General features: G+C 43.2%; 1 protein-coding gene across 1 annotated transcript in view; it reads left to right on the top strand.

Annotated features, from left to right (window-relative positions):
* Positions 1-20,708, top strand: part of LOC138259722 (mucin-2-like) — a 256,782-nt gene that overhangs the window by 133,319 nt on the left and 102,755 nt on the right. The window contains exon 28 of the mRNA XM_069207617.1: positions 14,447-14,575. Within this exon, the coding sequence (XP_069063718.1) occupies positions 14,447-14,575 (129 nt within the window). The remainder of the gene's footprint in view (positions 1-14,446; positions 14,576-20,708) is intronic.

Below are 20,708 nucleotides of genomic sequence, written 5' to 3'. Positions count from 1 at the left end.
TTGCAACTGTTACAATTATATAATATGAGAAAAGCACAGAAAGCACTTATTTTTATTCTTAAATCTTACCTACAAGAGGATTATTCTCTACCATGCGGACTGCACGACTCTCATATTTTAATTTATATGTTAATAATTTTTTAGGCAAAAGTAATGTCATTGCGGTGTCTGCTGAAGTGAATTATTACTACAGAGCCAACCATATTTTATAAGATTTTACTTCAAATTTGCAAAGCGCAGTCAAAGCATAAGTTTCTGCACAGATCTTCCTGTGTACGTGAGGGGGGTTCCGATACAAAGAGAGCAATGATTTCATTGGCAACACGATATAAGGCAGGATTTGAATGTTTTGTCCCCAGTTTACCACCACTGTGAGAGTTCCCTCCTTCTGCTCCATATTTATCCTCTCCTTCATGGTCAGGGTCTTATGGAAGTGTCAGGGGAAATAAACTAAGTCATTTCATTCCCTGTTGAGAGGATCTTCACTTGTAACTAGTCCACAATCTGAGGCTATTTAGAAAACATGAGAACTCTATAAGATCCACCAGCCTTCGACAGTGAGGTTGTGATATGAGCAGTTGTAAGTTCATGGGATCTGATACTTTAAGCATACGAGAAGTGACCACAATAACCTGAGTCAAATTGCCATCCTTTTGCTGCTGTAGTAATTTGTTATACACTAGGTGTTGGAAAATGGGTTATTGGTAAGGGCAGGTAGGTACCTACACCTAGTAACAAGCCACCAACCTCCACTTAGGTACAGTTAGGTCTCAGTAAATTAGTCCCAGCTCAACCCTTGGTAGCTTGGCAACGAGCGTCAAGGCTTAACTTAGGAGACAGTGTGTAAAGCATTCAAATATCACAAAACAGTAATTAAATAAAACACAGGAAACAGTTTAACAATCCAAAACCAATTTATAAAAATAGTTCATATTTTTATCTTTAAAATGACACAAAAACGAATAAAATCGGATAAAGGGAACCGGAGATATGAATTTTTAAAGAATTATTATTTTTCTAGCGCTTAGAAACAAAAAGCGCCAATCGGGTCATCTGGTTGCACCTCGACCGGGGCAAAGTCAAAGTTTCAGGCCGACTGCGATGGAGCCCTGCTCGGCTACAAGTCGCGGGAGGCCTCAGTTAAAAAGTTACCTTCTGACTTAGTCTTTATTTTGAAGATTTTCTTCAGCGGGACGAACCTGCCAGTCGAATCCGACCTCCTGGAGCCCTTGTCCGGATACGCGATGCTGGATTCCTCGGTGGAGATTTTTACCTTCGGACTTAGTCGTTTTTTCGAGGTGAAAATCCTTTGACCGGGGTAAACCTGGATCTTGATCCGACGTCCGTGGAGCCCTTCTCGTATACGATGGCTGGGAGGTCCCGGTCAACTTTTTACCTTCGGACTTAGTCTCTTTTTCGGAGATTTATCTTTACCGGGACGAACCACCAAGTCAGGCCGGGTCGCGGTTGAGGCAAGCCGGCTAGAATTTCCGCGGCGGGTCGGTCCCTCTCTGGAGCTTTTTTACAAAAATTCTCAAATCTTCTCCAAACTTCTGGGGCCTCACCCAGATGTTCTTTTAAGGTTCTTTTGGGGTCCACAGCTCACCCCAAGGGTCCAGAAGTTCTGTGATGGACCTTGGGGGGTGCGGACTTCAACTCCCAGAATGCACCTGGCGCAAACTCCTTTTTGGCCACTGGACAGTGGTCAGCTGGTCACTTTTCAGGAGTTGGTGCAGGGGGACTCTGGATAGCAATTTTTCACCTGTAGCAAACAGGGAGTCCCTCCTTGAACCAGTTGAAGCCAGGCAAAGTCCTTCTTGTGGTGAAGCCCAAGTGTGCAGCTGGTGCAGTCCTTCTGAGTGCAGGTTCCAGGTGCAGGCCAGGGGTCCAGCAGGGCAGTCCTTCTTCTCCTTTAGTTCTTTTCTTCTTGAAATTTGGTGGGGATCTGAGGTGTGGGGGCAGGTCTGCCAGTTTTATCCTTGCTCCTGGGTGAAAAGCAGGGGGGTCCTGGTTCTCCAATCAGGTACAGGGTCGTCCCCCTGTGATGACTACTTCCTGGGAAGTGTGGCAAAAATCCATCCCAAAAGGCAACATTCTCTAAAAATCCAACATGGCTGAATCTGATTTTTGGAGGTTACATCTGGCTGAGCCCACCCACTGGTGTGGCTAAAAATCATAAACACACCCCTCTCCTGCCCTCTCCTAATCTAATCAAGGGGGCACCTAGTTGTCTGGGGTTGCAGGATGTGGGGGTGTTGCTGGTTGCTCCAAATGTCCTTCTCTGCCTTTGAAGACCAGTTTGGCAGCCCTCCCCCTTCCTGCCTCACCATCTGCTGAGGGGAGATTCACTCCCACAAGCACATTCCTTTGTGTGAAGCCAGGCCACTTCACACCTCATCAAGGCAGCTTTGACTAAGCTGCTGCAGGCTGGCCAATCAGAGCACAGCAGCAAAAACAATGCATGGCTGAAATTGGCAACTTTTTAGGTAAAGTCTAAAACTCTTTACCTGAACAAGTTATATTAAATCCAACAACTGGAAGTTGTGGGATTTATTACAACAATTAATTTGATACCAAATTCTTGGTATGCAACATTTAAGGAGACTTTAAAATTTAAAATAAAGTCTCCCCATTCTAGCCTATGAAGGCCATTTACTTCAATGAGGGAAAAACGAATTTGGCTGTTTTTACCTCACCAGGGTTTATAAATCTATTTTTATAAAGTCCCTGCTTATAGTTACTTGGCACCCAGCCCTAGGGGCACATAGGGCACACCTTAGGGGTGACTTATATGTAAAAATAAGGTAGTTTAAGACTTTGAAACTACTTTTAATTCCAAAGTCTAATTTGCATATAACTTTAATTTAAAAGCAGCCAGCAAGGCAGGCCTGCCATTAAAATGACACTGGGCACCTCAGCAATGCACCTAGGTGTGCACCACCTATGCTGTGGTCCCTAAACCTACATGCCCTACCATATACTAGGGACTTATAGGTAGGTTAACTTAGCCAATTATATTTAGCCTAATTTGCATATCCATTTTACACAGAGCACTGGCCCTGGGACTGGTAAGCAGTACCCAGGGTACAGCCAAGAGTCAGTAACCACCAGTACCTGTCCAAAAATTGTGGGGGTGATCAGGGCAAAAAAGGAGGACTTTCCTACACTGCCCCCCCCCCAGATGAAAGGTGATGGGTACTAACCTACACCCTGGTAGTCCTCATCAGCTAAGTGGAAAAACCTGGAAAGGCCATCTGCATTGGCATGGGCAGTCCCAGGTCTGTGCTCCACTGTGTAGTCCATCCCCTGTAGGGAAATGGACCACCTTAACAGTTTTGGGTTCTCCCCCCTCATCTGCATCAACCATCTGAGAGGTGTGTGGTCAGTTTGTACACGGAAGTGAGTGCCAAACAAGTAAGGCCTCAACTTATTCAGGGACCAGACCACAGCAAAGGCCTCCCTCTCAATGGCACTCCATTTTTTCTCTCTGGGGAGTAGTCGCCTGCTGATGAAGGCAACTGGGTGATCTTGGCCCTCTTCATTAACTTGTGCTAACACTGCCCCAATCCCTTCCTCTGAAGCATCTGTTTGCACTATAAATTCCTTGCTATAGTCAGGGGCCAGTAACACTGGTGCTGAACACATAACCTGTTTTAGGGTGTCAAAAGCTTTCTGACACTCTGGGGTCCAAATGACCTTCTTGGGCTGTTTCTTGGAGGTAAGCTCAGTCAGAGGGGCCACTATGGTCCCAAAATTCTGAACAAACCTCCTGTAGTACCCAGTCAGGCCAAGAAAGGCCCTGACCTGAGTCTGGGTTTTAGGAGCCTCCCAAGCCAGGATAGTCTGGATCTTGGGCTGGAGAGGTTGTACATGGCCTCCACCAACAAGGTGGCCCAGGTACACAACTGAGCTTTGCCCTATCTGGCACTTGCTTGCCTTGATAGTCAGGCCTGCTTGAAGCAGGGCCTGAAGCACTTCCTTCAGGTGGACTAGGTGGTCCTTCCAGGTGGAACTAAATACAGCTATATCATCCAGATAAGATGCACTGAAAGATTCCAACCCAGACAGGACTCTATTCACCAACCGTTGGAAGGTGGCAGGAGCATTTTTCATGCCAAAGGGCATCACCTTGAACTGAAAGTGGCCCTCTGGTGTGGAAAATGCTGACCTCTCCTTAGTTCCTGGACTTAAGGCAATCTGCCAATATCCTGAGGTCAGATCAAATGTGCTCAGGAATTTGGCAGCCCCCAACCTGTCAATGAGCTCATCAGCTCTAGGTATGGGGTGAGCATCAGTCCTAGTGACTGCGTTTAGACCTCTGTAGTCCACACAAAATCTCAATTCTTTCTTCCCACCTTGGGGATTGGGTTTGGGCACCAGTACCACTGGACTGGACCAAGGACTATCAGAGGGCTCAATTACCTTGAGCTCCAACATCTTAGCCACTTCAGCTTTGATGTTGGCCTTGACCTGGTCAGACAGCCTGTACAGCTTGTTCTTGACAGGCAAGCTGTCACCAGTGTCAACATCATGGACACACCAATTGGTGAGTCCAGGGGTCAGGGAGAACAGACTAGCAAACTGTTTCAAAACTTGTTTGCAGTCTTTTTGTTGCTGATCTGTCAATTTGGGAGAGAGTGCCACTCCCTCCACTGACCCATTTAGTGCCTTTGAGGACAGGAGGTCTGGCAGAGGTTCACCCTCCTCCTCCTTCCCTTCATCAGTGACCATCAGCATGGTCATGTCTGCCCTGTCCTGGTGGGGTTTCATCCTGTTCACATGCAGGATCCTGTGAGGATTCCTGGGGGTGCCAAGGTCCACCAAGTAGGTGACCTCACCTTTTTTCTCCAGAATTGGATAGGGCCCAGTCCATTTGGCCTGAAGTGCCCTAGGAGCCATGGGCTCCAAAACCCACACCAGCTGTCCTGGGTGATACTCAGGCATGGTAGCCTTTTGATCATGCCAGAGCTTCATGAGCTCCTGGCTGGCCTCCAGGTTTCTGCTTGCCTACTTCATGTACTCAGCCATGCGTGACCGCAGGCCCAGCACATAATCTAGCACATTCTCCTTGGACTCTTTGAGAGGCTTTTCCCAAGACTCTCTCACCAAGCACAATGGGCCTCTTACAGGGTGCCCAAACAGTAACTCAAAGGGGCTGAATCCAACCCCCTTCTGTGGCACCTCTCTGTAGGCAAACAACAGGCATGGGAGAAGGACATCCCATCTCCTCCTGAGTTTGTCAGACAAACCCATAATCATGCCCTTCAGGGTCTTATTAAATCTTACCACCAGACCATTGGTCTGTGGATGATAGGGGGTGGTGAACTTATAAGTAACACCACACTCATCTCACATGGCTTTCAGATAGGCTGACATAAAGTTTGTGCCCCTATCTGAGACCACCTCCTTTGGGAACCCCACTCTGGTGAACACACCAAGTAGGGCCCTAGCCACTGTGGGAGCAGTGACTGTCCGGAGGGGTATTGCCTCAGGGTACCTGGTGGCATGGTCCACAACCACCACAATGTACCTGTTACCTGAGGCAGTTGGTGGGTCTAGGGGACCAACAATGTCAATCCCCACCCGCTCAAAGGGAGTCCCAACCACTGGCAGTGGTATCAAGGGAGCCTTTGGCTTGCCCCCTGTCTTGCCACTGGCTTGGCAGGTGACACAGGAGCTGCAAAACTCCTTGACTTTTTCTGACATTTGGGGCCAATAAAAATGGTTGACCAGCCTGTTCCAGGTCTTGGTCTGTCCCAAATGTCCAGCTAAGGGGATATCATGGCTTAAAGTAGGGAGGAATTCTCTATACTTCTGGGGGACCACTACTCTCCTAGTAGCCCCTGGTTTGAGGGCCCTTGCCTCAGTGTAGAGAACTCCATCCTCCCAGTAAACCTTGTGGCTCCCACTGGTATCCCCTTGTTCTTGCCTGGCAGCAGTCTGCCTCAGGCCCTCAAGAGTGGGACACTCTCTTTGTCCCTGGCACAAATCTTCTCTGGTGGGCCCACCTGCCCCTTGCAGTTCTGCCAAGTCAGGCAGAGCTTGCAGGGGAAGTGTCCCTCCCTCACAGTTCAGATCCTCCCCCTCAGGGTTGGATTCTTCCTGACCCTCTGTACTTGTAGGGGCTGGCAAGCCAGACCCAGTGCCCTTTCTCTTCTTCTTGGAGGCTTGGCCCATTGTTCCAGGGTCCAAGTGTCCAGCACTTCCCTGTTGTGCTGCCTGTGACCTTGTCACAGCACACACCCATTCAGGGAGGTCCAGCATCTGTGCATGGACCCTTCTCTCCACCTCTGACCATTCAGATGCTTCAAGATCATTTCCCAGCAGACACTCTACTGGGAGGGCAGGAGCTACAGCTACCTTTTTAGGGCCAGTCACACCTCCCCATTCCAGACTCACCATGGCCATGGGATGGAGTTTGGTTCTGCTATCTGCATAAGTCACCTGGTGGAAGACACCAGGTAAGACCTGCTCTGGAGAAACCAGCTTCTCTGTGATCATTGTCACACTGGGTCCTGTATCTCTCAGAGCTTCCACCTCAGTCCCATTGACTTTAGGCCTCTGCCTATACCTCTCCATGATGGGAGGTAAGGTGGCCATAGTTGCAATGTCCACCCCACCCACGGATACTAAGGTGACCTCTGTGTACCCTGATTCCAGCCCTGGGCCAACTTCCACCCCCAACCCTACACTAGCAATCCCCTGGGATTGCCCACCAGTGGGGGGCTTCTTGGAGCAGATAGCATCTCCTCTTTTATGTCCAGGTTGATAACAGTCAAAACACTTGCCGGCCTTAGCAAGCTCCTGAAACCTTCCTGCTTTAGCAGGATCATAATTCTTTCCCTGATGCCCTTTCCCCTTAAAAGTGGAATGGCTCGGGGCTCCCCCACCCTGAGAAGTTTTTGGGGACTCTTGTGAGGACTCTTTGGTCTTTTTATCATCTTTCCCTTGGTTCTTCCCCTGAGAAGAACCATGTCCTCCGTTTTTCTGATCACCCCCTGGGGTTTCTGGTTAACCCTAGTTCTTAACCAGTCATCTGCTGCCTCCCCCAGCTCTCTGGGGTTGGTCAACCTAGAGTCAACTAGATACTGGCGGAGCTTCTCTTGGACACAATTGGTTAGAAGGTGCTCCCTCATAATCAAATTGTACAGCCCCTCAAAGGTACTTACCTTGTTGCCCTGTATCCAGCCCTCTAGTGCCTTTACTGAAATGTCCACAAAGTCCACCCAGGACTGGGTGCTTGTCTTTTGGGTGTCCCTAAACTTGAGCCTATACTGCTCTGGGGTCAGACCAAACTTTTTAGTCAAGCAACTCTTCATACTGGGGTATGAGTCTGCATCTTCCCCACTCATGGTTAGGAGCCTATCCCTCCCAGAGTTGGGAACTAACTCCCAAAGAAGTGAACCCCAGTACTGAGGCTTGACTCTCCTCATCTGGAGGGCCCTCTCAAAGGCCCCCAGCCACTTATCTATGTCATCCCCCTCTACATAGGCAGGAACCACCCCTTTGGGTAATCTGGGGGAAAAACCCCCACCCAGGGAAACCTCAGCTTCTTTATCGCTGCCACCATCTCTTTTCTCTTTGTTTGCCCGCTTTTTCTTTTCTAGGGCCAGCTTGTCTGCTTCCAAAGCTATGTATGCTAGCTGGGCCTCCAGCTCTCTTTCTCTGATGGATGTGTTCTCTCCTCCTGAGAGGACCCCCTTCCCACCACTAGCTTTGGGTCTGCCCCTAGTGACTGTATTTACTGAGGACTGTTCTTCCTCATCCTCACTTAGGCTCAGATGCCTTCCCTCCCCTGAGTGGTTAGAGCTAGCATCCTCCCCTTTTTCTCCCTCCTCTGGAGCTTCCTCTGAGTCTACCTCTTGGGCCTCAGCCCATGCTGTCAGGGATTTGATCAGGATTTGCTTCCTGAGATCAGTGGTTGCAGGCAACCCTCTTTCAATACACAACCCCCTAAGCTGGACTACTGTCAGTGTGAGTAGGCTAGCCAGATCAAGCTCCATGGTTCCCTGGTTTTGTGTCAACAAAAACGTTTTGCAAAAATTGGAAACAATAATTTAGAAAAATTAAAAAAATTCAATATTTGAAATTAATCCAAATTAATAAAAAAAAATAAAAAAAAACTTTTTTTTTTGCACTATGACAATTTAAAGGATTTTTAATTTGTTTTACTTAAAACTGTAAGGTGATACTGAACACAAGTACAGGATCCCACCGCTGCCACCAAAAATGTTGGAAAATGGGTTATTGGTAAGGGCAGGTAGGTACCTACACCTAGCAACAAGCCACCAAACTCCACTTAGGTACAGTTAGGTCTCAGTAAATTAGTCCCAGCTCAACCCTTGGTAGCTTGGCAACGAGCGTCAAGGCTTAACTTAGGAGACAGTGTGTAAAGCATTCAAATATCACAAAACAGTAATTAAATAAAACACAGGAAACAGTTTAAAAATCCAAAACCAATTTATAACAATAGTTTATATTTTTATCTTTAAAATGACACAAAAACGAATAAAATCGGATAAAGGGAACCAGAGATATGAATTTTTAAAGAATTATTATTTTTCTAGCGCTTAGAAACAAAAAGCGCCAATCGGGTCATCTGGTTGCACCTCGACCGGGGCAAAGTCAAAGTTTCAGGCCGACCGCGATGGAGCCCTGCTCGGCTACAAGTCGCTGGAGGCCTCGGTTAAAAAGTTACCTTCTGACTTAGTCTTTATTTTGAAGATTTTCTTCAGCGGGACGAACCTGCCAGTCGAATCCGACCTCCTGGAGCCCTTGTCCGGATACGCAGTTCTGGATTCCTCGGTGGAGATTTTTACCTTCGGACGTAGTCGTTTTTTCGAGGTGAAAATCCTTTGACCGGGGTAAACCTGGATCTTGATCCGACGTCCGTGGAGCCCTTCTCGGATACGATGGCTGGGAGGTCCCGGTCAACTTTTTACCTTCGGACTTAGGGGCATATTTATACTCCGTTTGCGCCGAATTTGCGTTGTTTTTTTCGACGCAAATTCGAAGCAAAACTAACTCCATATTTATACTTTGGCGTTAGACGCGTCTAGCGCCAAAGTTCATGGAGTTAGCGTCATTTTTTTGCGTGAACACCTTCCTTGCGTTAATGAGATGCAAGGTAGGCGTTCCCGTCTAAAAAAATGACTGCAATGCTATTGCGTCGGATTTATACTCCCGGGCAAAAATGACGCCCGGGAGTGGGCGGGACTAAAAAACCCGCATTTGCGCCGGATTTTAGCGCCTGGGTCAGGGCAGGCGTTAAGGGACCTGTGGGCTCAGAATGAGCCCAGAGGTGCCCTCCCAAGCCCCCAGGGACACCCCCTGCCACCCTTGCCCACCCCAGGAGGACACCCAAGGATGGAGGGACCCACCCCAGGGAAGAGAAGGTAAGTTGTGGTAAGTATTTTTTTGAAAATTTTTTTGGCATAGGGGGGCCTGATTTGTGCCCCCCTACATGCCACTATGCCCAATGACCATGCCCAGGGGACAGAAGTCCCCTGGGCATGGCCATTGGGCAAGGGGGCATGACTCCTGTCTTTGCTAAGAAAGGAGTCATGTTAATGGCGTCTGGGCGCCCCAAAAAAATGGCGCAAATCGGGTTAAGACGGTTTTTTTGCCTCAGCCTGACTTGCCCCATTTTTGGACGCCCAAACGCCATTTTTCCCTACGCCGGCGCTGCCTGGTGTACGTGGTTTTTTTTCACGCACACCAGGCAGCGCCGGTCGGCTAACGCCGGCTAACGCCATTCAATAAATACGCCGCCCGCATGGCGCTTCAGAATGGCGTTAGCCGGCGCTAATTTTTTTGGCGCTAAACTGCGTTAGCGCAGTTTTGCGGCAAAAAGTACAAATATGGGCCTTAGTCTCTTTTTCTGAGTTTTATCTTTACCGGGACGAACCACCAAGTCAGGCCGGGTCGCGGTTGAGGCAAGCCGGCTAGAATTTCCGCGGCGGGTCGGTCCCTCTCTGGAGCTTTTTTACAAAAATTCTCAAATCTTCTCCAAACTTCTGGGGCTTCACCCAGATGTTCTTTTAAGGTTCTTTTGGGGTCCACAGCTCACCCCAAGGGTCCAGAAGTTCTGTGATGGTCCTTGGGGGGTGCGGACTTCAACTCCCAGAATGCACCTGGCGCAAACTCCTTTTTGGCCACTGGACAGTGGTCAGCTGGTCACTTTTCAGGAGTTGGTGCAGGGGGACTCTGGATAGCAATTTTTCACCTGTAGCAAACAGGGAGTCCCTCCTTGAACCAGTTGAAGCCAGGCAAAGTCCTTCTTGTGGTGAAGCCCAAGTGTGCAGCTGGTGCAGTCCTTCTGAGTGCAGGTTCCAGGTGCAGGCCAGGGGTCCAGCAGGGCAGTCCTTCTTCTCCTTTAGTTCTTTTCTTCTTGAAATCTGGCGGGGATCTGAGGTGTGGGGGCAGGTCTGCCAGTTTTATCCTTGCTCCTGGGTGAAAAGCAGGGGGGTCCTGGTTCTCCAATCAGGTACAGGGTTGTCCCCCTGTGATGACTACTTCCTGGGAAGTGTGGCAAAAATCCATCCCAAAAGGCAACATTCTCTAAAAATCCAATATGGCTGAATCTGATTTTTGGAGGTTACATCTGGCTGAGCCAACCCACTGGTGTGGCTAAAAATCATAAACACACCCCTCTCCTGCCCTCTCCTAATCTAATCAAGGGGGCACCTAGTTGTCTGGGGTTGCAGGATGTGGGGGTGTTGCTGGTTGCTCCAAATGTCCTTCTCTGCCTTTGAAGACCAGTTTGGCAGCCCTCCCCCTTCCTGCCTCACCATCTGCTGAGGGGAGATTCTCTCCCACAAGCACATTCCTTTGTGTGAAGCCAGGCCACTTCACACCTCATCAAGGCAGCTTTGACTAAGCTGCTGCAGGCTGGCCCATCAGAGCACAGCAGCAATAACAATGCAGGGCTGAAATTGGCAACTTTTTAGGTAAAGTCTAAAACTCTTTACCTGAACAAGTTATATTAAATCCAACAACTGGAAGTTGTGGGATTTATTACAGCAATTAATTTGATACCAAATTCATGGTATGCAACATTTAAGGAGACTTTAAAATTTAAAATAAATCTCCCCATTCTAGCCTATGAAGGCCATTTACTTCAATGAGGGAAAAACGAATTTGGCTGTTTTTACCTCACCAGGGTTTATAAATCTATTTTTATAAAGTCCCTGCTTATAGTTACATGGCACCCAGCCCTAGGGGCACATAGGGCACACCTTAGGGGTGACTTATATGTAAAAATAAGGTAGTTTAAGACTTTGGAACTACTTTTAATTCCAAAGTCTAATTTGCATATAACTTTAATTTAAAAGCAGCCAGCAAGGCAGGCCTGCCATTAAAATGACACTGGGCACCTCAGCAATGCACCTAGGTGTGCACCACCTATGCTGTGGTCCCTAAACCTACATGCCCTACCATATACTAGGGACTTATAGGTAGGTTAACTTAGCCAATTATATTTAGCCTAATTTGCATATCCATTTTACACAGAGCACCGGCCCTGGGACTGGTAAGCAGTACCCAGGGCACAGCCAAGAGTCAGTAACCACCAGTACCTGTCCAAAAAGTGTGGGGGTGATCAGGGCAAAAAAGGAGGACTTTCCTACACTAGGTAAGCAGAGACTAGCAATGATTAGTCATAACAAAGCAAATTAGCCACAGTGGCAGAAGAACAAAGGAGCTAAACTCTTGTGACATATCATGCAGAAGAAGTTTCTGCAACTCACTGTCTTATCCTGAAAAACCTGGAGTTGCCCATAGCTATTAGATCCAAAGGTGTTTGTTGTTATTGTTGACCAAAAATCCATATGACCAAGTCCTTAAAGTTGTGACGCCTAAACATTCTGGGAAGAAATTCAATGTAGTTTAAGTTTAAGACCACTACTTGTGTCAACAATGACTGATTGTGATCTCTCCAAGAATCTGGGTGAAGGTTGACTTTGCTCACTTCAACTGCCAGTTTACTCAGATTCCATGCTAGTCCCAGCAAGTGGTGTTACTAACAATGAAAAGAAATTTGTAGAATATGTGATTTGAAAACAGTTTTATGTACAAAATACAAGGTAGTAACTTACTTCCATGATTAAACACCATCTGCACAGAAGATATCTTTGGATGGAAATCCATATCAGTGAAGTAATCTTAATTGTGACTCATAATTAAACACCGTCCTCAAGAAGCATATCCTTGGAGGGAAATGCACTTCAGTGAAGTAATCTCAATTGTGCTCCAAGAAAGACACACTTTTGCTAAGGACAATTCATTGTTCTGCTAACAGAACCATTCTCAGATGCAACTAAGGAGGATTTTGGTTTGGATCATTTATGAATACTTCACAAGAGGGTCAAATCACATTGTGCTATACGTAAATTGATTTTTCACTCAGATAAGATTTATTATAGATTTCAGTAAGGACCTTGTTGAAAAATAAATTACTTAAAAAATAATTGTATTAAAACCATTCAACTCGGTATTATATATGTGCTTCAAACCCAGTCTGAGTCAGAATAACACAGATCTTGGATCTATAAAAGCATCAATACTATCTGATTCATCATCCTTCCTCATTTCTATTCCAGCGAACCTGTAGCAAATTGACCTTGGCTTTGACATCCATCCTGGAAGTGAATATAATAGATTTATTTATTTTTCCAAATTGTTCAAATAGTTTTCAATATACTATTCCTTTCATACTATTGAAATGTAGCATTTCATGACTGAGTTAGATAACTAGTGCTGAGTCTGCTTCTTCAAACTGAGAAGTTTCTCATCTTTTCAAAGGTTTTCTAGTATCGGAGTGAACTTTCATAAACTGGTTTGAACTTGTCATCAATCTGACAATCATCTTCCTAGTGCTTGTTGCATGAATCACAATAGAGGGAGTGTGCTCCACATATGCATTGTTGCCTCTGCACTTGTCTACTAACCACACCTAATGTTTACACTAGGTGTATTAGTGGCCAAAGGAGACTTAACGTACTTGTGGAAATACTCATTCAAAATATTGTCAAGGCGTTACATAGTGTACACATGCCAGGTAGTAGTGTAAAACGCCTATAAGACTACATACTTCTAAATAAAAGCAGAGTGTGGCAACATTGCAATCTGCCAGCATTCTAATGCATGTTCTTACAGATGATGAGATCTGGGATAAAGTTAAGTTATTCATCCATCTCTGTTTCCTCTTGCAAACAGAATACTCAAATTGCAGTAGGACTTAGTAGTGGGAGTGTTACTGTGAGTATGTGTCTCCTATGGGTTACTCTCTTGTTAGTTGAAAATATTATTTACCCTGGTAGCAGTCAGATGTAGTCAGGTGAATGCTTAGTGCCCCTCTCAATTGTGACCAGGTTTTTATAATATATGTAGTGATTTACCATTTGTATATATTTGTTTTCTCATCCCTTTGTGTTTCTATATGTTTTGTATAATCTGTGCCTGCTGTGATTGATTTAGAAGTTTTACCGCTTGCTTTTTGGTCAAGATTGATTTCAGGACTTATTTTCTTGCCACCATTCTCTGACTGCTCTTTGAGACATAATCATTTTCCTGTCTGAGCACTATATTTAGTAGGGTCCGGTGAAATATTGTGGGAGAAGCTTTAGTCCTTTCTGACTTTTAATCATTATTTAAATTAGAAATCGTGATGAGTAGTTTTACTACTGTTTTTACAAGTATAGGCCTAAAATTGCAAAAATCAAGATCATCCATGACAGAAATCAAGGAGTTGAGTTGAGGGAGTTACTATAGATATTAAGCACCACTTAATTTCTTTTTCTCTATTTTCTTCTGCATCTTAAGAACTTTGCACTTCTCTTGCATCTTTGAATGTTTGATGAGAGCAAAAGCCCAAGTTGCCCAGTTTCAAGATTTACCAGACTATTTGCTTGTCTCATACTGTCTCTGGATCAAAACAGCTGCAAGAGAAGAATCAAACAGCTAGCATAGACAGAGGAGGAAAATACCCACAAAACAAGATAAATGCCCGGAACAGGAGAACATAATGTCATGTTTCCATTCAGAGAGTAATAGTTTCAGGGAAGCAGGGGTTGCAGAAGGAACACTTATGATGCCATCAAAGTGTAGATTCACAGATCCATTCCTCTCTTGTGTCTTTGAACATTTGTTTAGAGGCAGAATTTCAGGCAACAGATGTCCGAAGATTACATAACCTTTAAACTTCTGTCACTCAGCCTTTGAACTTCAAATACAGCAGTGATAGAGAGTAATAATAACTCAGATGCCATATGGCTGTTCTACAGACAGGGTCTTCATGTAAGCAGATTTTTCAGTAGCGGCAGTTCAACTATGTGCATAGTGCATGATCCAAAGTTTGCTCCTCAGAGGGTGAAAGTGTATTTTCTAGTCTTTATCTATTGATTTAATGTATAACCTTTGTACATGAGGACTCTGCTCTTTCATACAGGTCATGAAACAACTACGACAAATTCTACTAACATCTCTGCAGCACCAAGCATCACAGCCAGCCCAACAACTATGTCAACCATGGTGACTAATCAAACCACTCCTACATATTCTACCACCACCACTTCAGGTAATGCTTTGCAATCACATTGATGTATTTTTATAATATCACTCAAAATACACATACTTAGGGGTTCCACAACTTCTTAGTGCATTATTTCCAAAATCATATTTTCAGTCAGCATTTCAATTGGCATCCTATTCAAGCAAAGGAATTCTGAAGATAATTACATACGTAAAAGTATTTAGGTTGCACCTTCAAAGATGAAACAATGGAAGGCATCTATCTTTGCAACTATTACAATTATATAATATGAGAAAAGCACAGAAAGCACTTATTTTTATTCTTAAATCTTACCTACAAGAGCATTATTCTCTACCATGCGGACTGCACAACTCTCATATTTTAATTTATATGTTAATAATTTTTTAGGCAAAAGTAATGTCATTGCAGTGTCTGCTGAAGTGAATTATTATTACAGAGCCAACCATATTTTATAAGATTTTACTTCAAATTTGCAAAGCGCAGTGAAAGCATAAGTTTCTGCACAGATCTTCCTGTGTACGTGAGGGTGGTTCCAATACAAAGAGAGCAATGATTTCATTGGCAACACGATATAGGGCAGGATTTGAATGTTTTGTCCCCAGTTTACCACCACTGTGAGAGTTCCCTCCTTCTGCTCCATATTTATCCTCTCCTTCATGGTCAGGGTCTTATGGAAGTGTCAGGGGAAATAAAGTAAGTCATTTCATTCCCTGTTGAGAGGATCTTCACTTGTAACTAGTCCACAATCTGAGGCTATTTAGAAAACATGAGAACTCTATAAGATCCACCAGCCTTCAACAGTGAGGTTGTGATATGAGCAGTTGTAAGTTCATGGGATCTGATACTTTAAGCATACGAGAAGTGACCACAATAACCTGAGTCAAATTGCCATCCTTTTGCTGCTGTAGTAATTTGTTATACACTAGGTAAGCAGAGACTAGCAATGATTAGTCATAACAAAGCAAATTAGCCACAGTGGCAGAAGAACAAAGGAGCTAAACTCTTGTGACATATCATGCAGAAGAAGTTTCTGCAACTCACTGTCTTATCCTGAAAAACCTGGAGTTGCCCATATCTATTAGATCCAAAGGTGTTTGTTGTTATTGGTGGCCAAAAATCCATATGACCAAGGCCTTAAAGTTGTGACGCCTAAACATTCTGGGAAGACATTCAATGTAGTTTAAGTTTAAGACCACTACTTGTGTCAACAATGACTGATTGTGATGTCTCCAAGAATCTGGGTGAAGGTTGACTTTGCTCACTTCAACTGCCAGTTTACTCAGATTCCATGCTAGTCCCAGCAAGTGGTTTTACTAACAATGAAAAGAAATTTGTAGAACATGTGATTTGAAAACTGTTTTATGTACAAAATACAAGGTAGTAACTTACTTCCATGATTAAACACCATCTGCACAGAAGATATCTTTGGATGGAAATCCATATCAGTGAAGTAATCTTAATTGTTACTCATGATTAAACACCGTCTGCAAGAAGCATATCCTTGGAGGGAAATGCACTTCAGTGAAGTAATCTCAATTGTGCTCCAAGAAAGACACACTTTTGCTAAGGACAATTCATTGTTCTGCTAACAGAAACATTCTCAGATGCAACTAAGGAGGATTTTAGTTTGGATCATTTATGAATACTTCACAAGAAGTTCACATCACATTGTGCTATACGTAAATTGATTTTTCACTCAGATAAGATTTATAATAGATTTCAGTAAGGACCTTGTTGAAAAATAAATTACTAAAAAAATAATTGTATTAAAACCATTCAACTCGGTATTATGTATGTGCTTCAAACCCACTCTGAGTCAGGATAACACAGATCTTGGATCTATAAAAGCATCAATACTATCTGATTCATCATTCTTCCTTTTTTCTATTCCAGCGAACCTGTAGCAAATTGACCTTGGCTTTGACATCCATCCTGGAAGTGAATATAATAGATTTATTTATTTTTCCAAATTGTTCAAATAGTTTTCAATATACTATTCCTTTCATACTATTGAAATGTAGCATTTCATGACTGAGTTAGATAACTAGTGCTGAGTCTGCTTCTTCAAACTGAGAAGTTTCTCATCTTTTCAAAGGTTTTCTAGTATCGGAGTGAACTTTCATAAACTGGTTTGAACTTGTCATCAGTCTGACAATCATCTTCCTAGTGCTTCTTGCATGAATCACAATAGAGGGAGTGTGCTCCACATATGCATTGTTGCCTCTGCACTTGTCTACTAACCACACCTAATGTTTACACTAGGTGTATTAGTGGCCAAAGGAGACTTAACGTACTTGTGGAAATACTCATCCAAAATATTGTCAAGGCGTTACATAGTGTACACATGCCAGGTAGTAGTGTAAAACGCCTATAAAACTACATACTTCTAAATAAAAACAGAGTGTGGCAACATTGCAACCTGCCAGCATTCTAATGCATGTTCTTACAGATGATGAGATCTGGGATAAACTTAAGTTATTCATCCATCTCTGTTTCCTCTTGCAAACAGAATACTCAAATTGCAGTAGGACTTAGTAGTGGGAGTGTTACTGTGGGTATGTGTCTCCTATGGGTTACTCTCTTGTTAGTTGAAAATATTATTTACCCTGGTAGCAGTCAGATGTAGTCAGGTGAATGCTTAGTGCCCCTCTCAATTGTGACCAGGTTTTTATAATATATGTAGTGATTTACCATTTGTATATATTTGTTTTCTCATCCCTTTGTGTTTCTATATGTTTTGTATAACCTGTGCCTGCTGTGATTGATTTAGAAGTTTTACCGCTTGCTTTTTGGTCAGGATTGATTTCAGGACTTATTTTCTTGCCACCATTCTCTGACTGCTCTTTGAGAAATAATCATTTTCCTGTCTGAGCACTATATTTAGTAGGGTCCGGTGAAATATTGTGGGAGAAGCTTTAGTCCTTTCTGACTTTTAATCATTATTTAACTTAGAAATCGTGATGAGTAGTTTTACTATTGTTTTTACAAGTATAGGCCTAAAATTGCAAAAATCAAGATCATCCATGACAGAAATCAAGGAGCTGAGTTGAGGGAGTTACTATAGATATTAAGCACCACTTAATTTCTTTTTCTCTATTTTCTTCTGCATCTTAAGAACTTTGCACTTCTCTTGCATCTTTGAATGTTTGATAAGAGCAAAAGCCCAAGTTGCCCAGTTTCAAGATTTACCAGACTATTCGCTTGTCTCAAACTGTCTCTGGATCAAAACAGCTGCAAGAGAAGAATCAAACAGCTAGCATAGACAGAGGAGGAAAATACCCACAAAACAAGATAAATGCCCGGAACAGGAGAAAATAATGTCATGTTTCCATTCAGAGAGTAATAGTTTCAGGGAAGCAGGGGTTGCAGAAGGAACACTTATGATGCCATCAAAGTGTAGATTCCCAGATCCATTCCTCTCTTGTGTCTTTGAACATTTGTTTAGAGGCAGAATTTCAGGCAACAGATGTCCGAAGATTACATAACCTTTAAACTTCTGTCACTCAGCCTTTGAACTTCAAACACAGCAGTGATAGAGAGTAATAATAACTCAGATGCCATATGGCTGTTCTACAGACAGGGTCTTCATGTAAGCAGATTTTTCAGTAGCGGCAGTTCAACTATGTGCATAGTGCATGATCCAAAGTTTGCTCCTCAGAGGGTGAAAGTGTATTTTCTAGTCTTTATCTATTGATTTCATGTATAACCTTTGTAGATGAGGACTCTGCTCTTTCATACAAGTCATGAAACAACTACGGCAAATTCTACTAACATCTCTGCAGCACCAAGCATCACAGCCAGCCCAACAACTATGTCAACCATGGTGACTAATCAAACCACTCCTACATATTCTACCACCACCACTTCAGGTAATGCTTTGCAATCACATTGATGTATTTTTATAATATCACTCAAAATACACATACTTAGGGGTTCCACAACTGCTTAGTGCATTATTTCCAAAATCATGTTTTCAGTCAGCATTTCAATTGGCATCCTATTCAAGCAAAGGAATTCTGAAGATAATTACATACGTAAAAGTATTTAGGTTGCACCTTCAAAGATGAAACAATGGAAGGCATCTATCTTTGCAACTATTACAATTATATAATATGAGAAAAGCACAGAAAGCACTTATTTTTATTCTTAAATCTTACCTACAAGAGGATTATTCTCTACCATGCGGCCTGCACGACTCTCATATTTTAATTTATATGTTAATAATTTTTTAGGCAAAAGTAATGTCATTGCGGTGTCTGCTGAAGTGAATTATTATTACAGAGCCAACCATATTTTATAAGATTTTACTTCAAATTTGCAAAGCGCAGTGAAAGCATAAGTTTCTGCACAGATCTTCCTGTGTACGTGAGGGTGGTTCCGATACAAAGAGAGCAATGATTTCATTGGCAACACGATATAAGGCAGGATTTGAATGTTTTGTCCCCAGTTTACCACCACTGTGAGAGTTCCCTCCTTCTGCTCCATATTTATCCTCTCCTTCATGGTCAGGGTCTTATGGAAGTGTCAGGGGAAATAAAGTAAGTCATTTCATTCCCTGTTGAGAGGATCTTCACTTGTAACTAGTCCTCAATCTGAGGCTATTTAGAAAACAGGAGAACTCTATAAGATCCACCAGCCTTCGACAGTGAGGTTGTGATATGAGCAGTTGTAAGTTCATGGGATCTGATACTTTAAGCATACGAGAAGTGACCACAATAACCTGAGTCAAATTGCCATCCTTTTGCTGCTGTAGTAATTTGTTATACACTAGGTAAGCAGAGACTAGCAATGATTAGTCATAACAAAGCAAATTAGCCACAGTGGCAGAAGAACAAAGGAGCTAAACTCTTGTGACATATCATGCAGAAGAAGTTTCTGCAACTCACTGTCTTATCCTGAAAAACCTGGATTTGCCCATATCTATTAGATCCAAAGGTGTTTGTTGTTATTGGTGGCCAAAAATCCATATGACCAAGGCCTTAAAGTTGTGACGCCTAAACATTCTGGGAAGACATTCAATGTAGTTTTAAGTTTAAGACCACTACTTGTGTCAACAATTACTGATTGTGATCTCTCCAAGAATCTGGGTGAAGGTTGACTTTGCTCACTTCAACTGCCAGTTTCCTCAGATTCCATGCTAGTCCCAGCAAGTGGTGTTACTAACAATGAAAAGAAATTTGTAGAACATGTGATTTGAAAACTGTTTTATGTACAAAATACAAGGTAGTAACTTACTTCCATGATTAAACACCATCTGCACAGAAGATATCTTTGAATGGAAATCCATATCAGTGAAGTAATCTTAATTGTGACTCATGATTAAACACCGTCTGCAAGAAGCATATCCTTGGAGGGAAATGCACTTCAGTGAAGTAATCTCAATTGTGCTCCAAGAAAGACACACTTTTGCTAAGGACAATTCATTGTTCTGCTAACAGAAGCATTCTCAGATGCAACTAAGGAGGATTTTGGTTTGGATCATTTACGAATACTTCACAAGAAGTTCACATCACATTGTGCTATACGTAAATTGATTTTTCACTCAGATAAGATTTATTATAGATTTCAGGAAGGACCTTGTTGAAAAATAAATTACTAAAAAAATAATTGTATTAAAACCATTCAACTCGGTATTATGTATGTGCTTCAAACCCACTCTGAGTCAGGATAACACAGATCTTGGATCTATAAAAGCATCAATACTATCTGATTCATCATCCTTCCTCTTTTCTATTCCAGCGAACCTGTAGCAAATTGACCTTGGCTTTGACATCCATCCTGGAAGTGAATATAATAGATTTATTTATGTTTCCAAATTGTTCAAATAGTCTTCAATATACTATTCCTTTCATACTATTGAAATGTAGCATTTCATGACTGAGTTAGATAACTAGTGCTGAGTCTGCTTCTTCAAACTGAGAAGTTTCTCATCTTTTCAAAGGTTTTCTAGTATCGGAGTGAACTTTCATAAACTGGTTTGAACTTGTCATCAGTCTGACAATCATCTTCCTAGTGCTTGTTGCATGAATCACAATAGAGGGAGTGTGCTCCACATATGCATTGTTGCCTCTGCACTTGTCTACTAACCACACCTAATGTTTACACTAGGTGTATTAGTGGCCAAAGGAGACTTAACGTACTTGTGGAAATACTCATC

This window comes from Pleurodeles waltl, chromosome 9 (genome assembly GCF_031143425.1).
Source record: "Pleurodeles waltl isolate 20211129_DDA chromosome 9, aPleWal1.hap1.20221129, whole genome shotgun sequence".
NCBI lineage: Eukaryota > Metazoa > Chordata > Amphibia > Caudata > Salamandridae > Pleurodeles > Pleurodeles waltl.
This window is presented reverse-complemented; position numbering and strand designations above follow the sequence as displayed.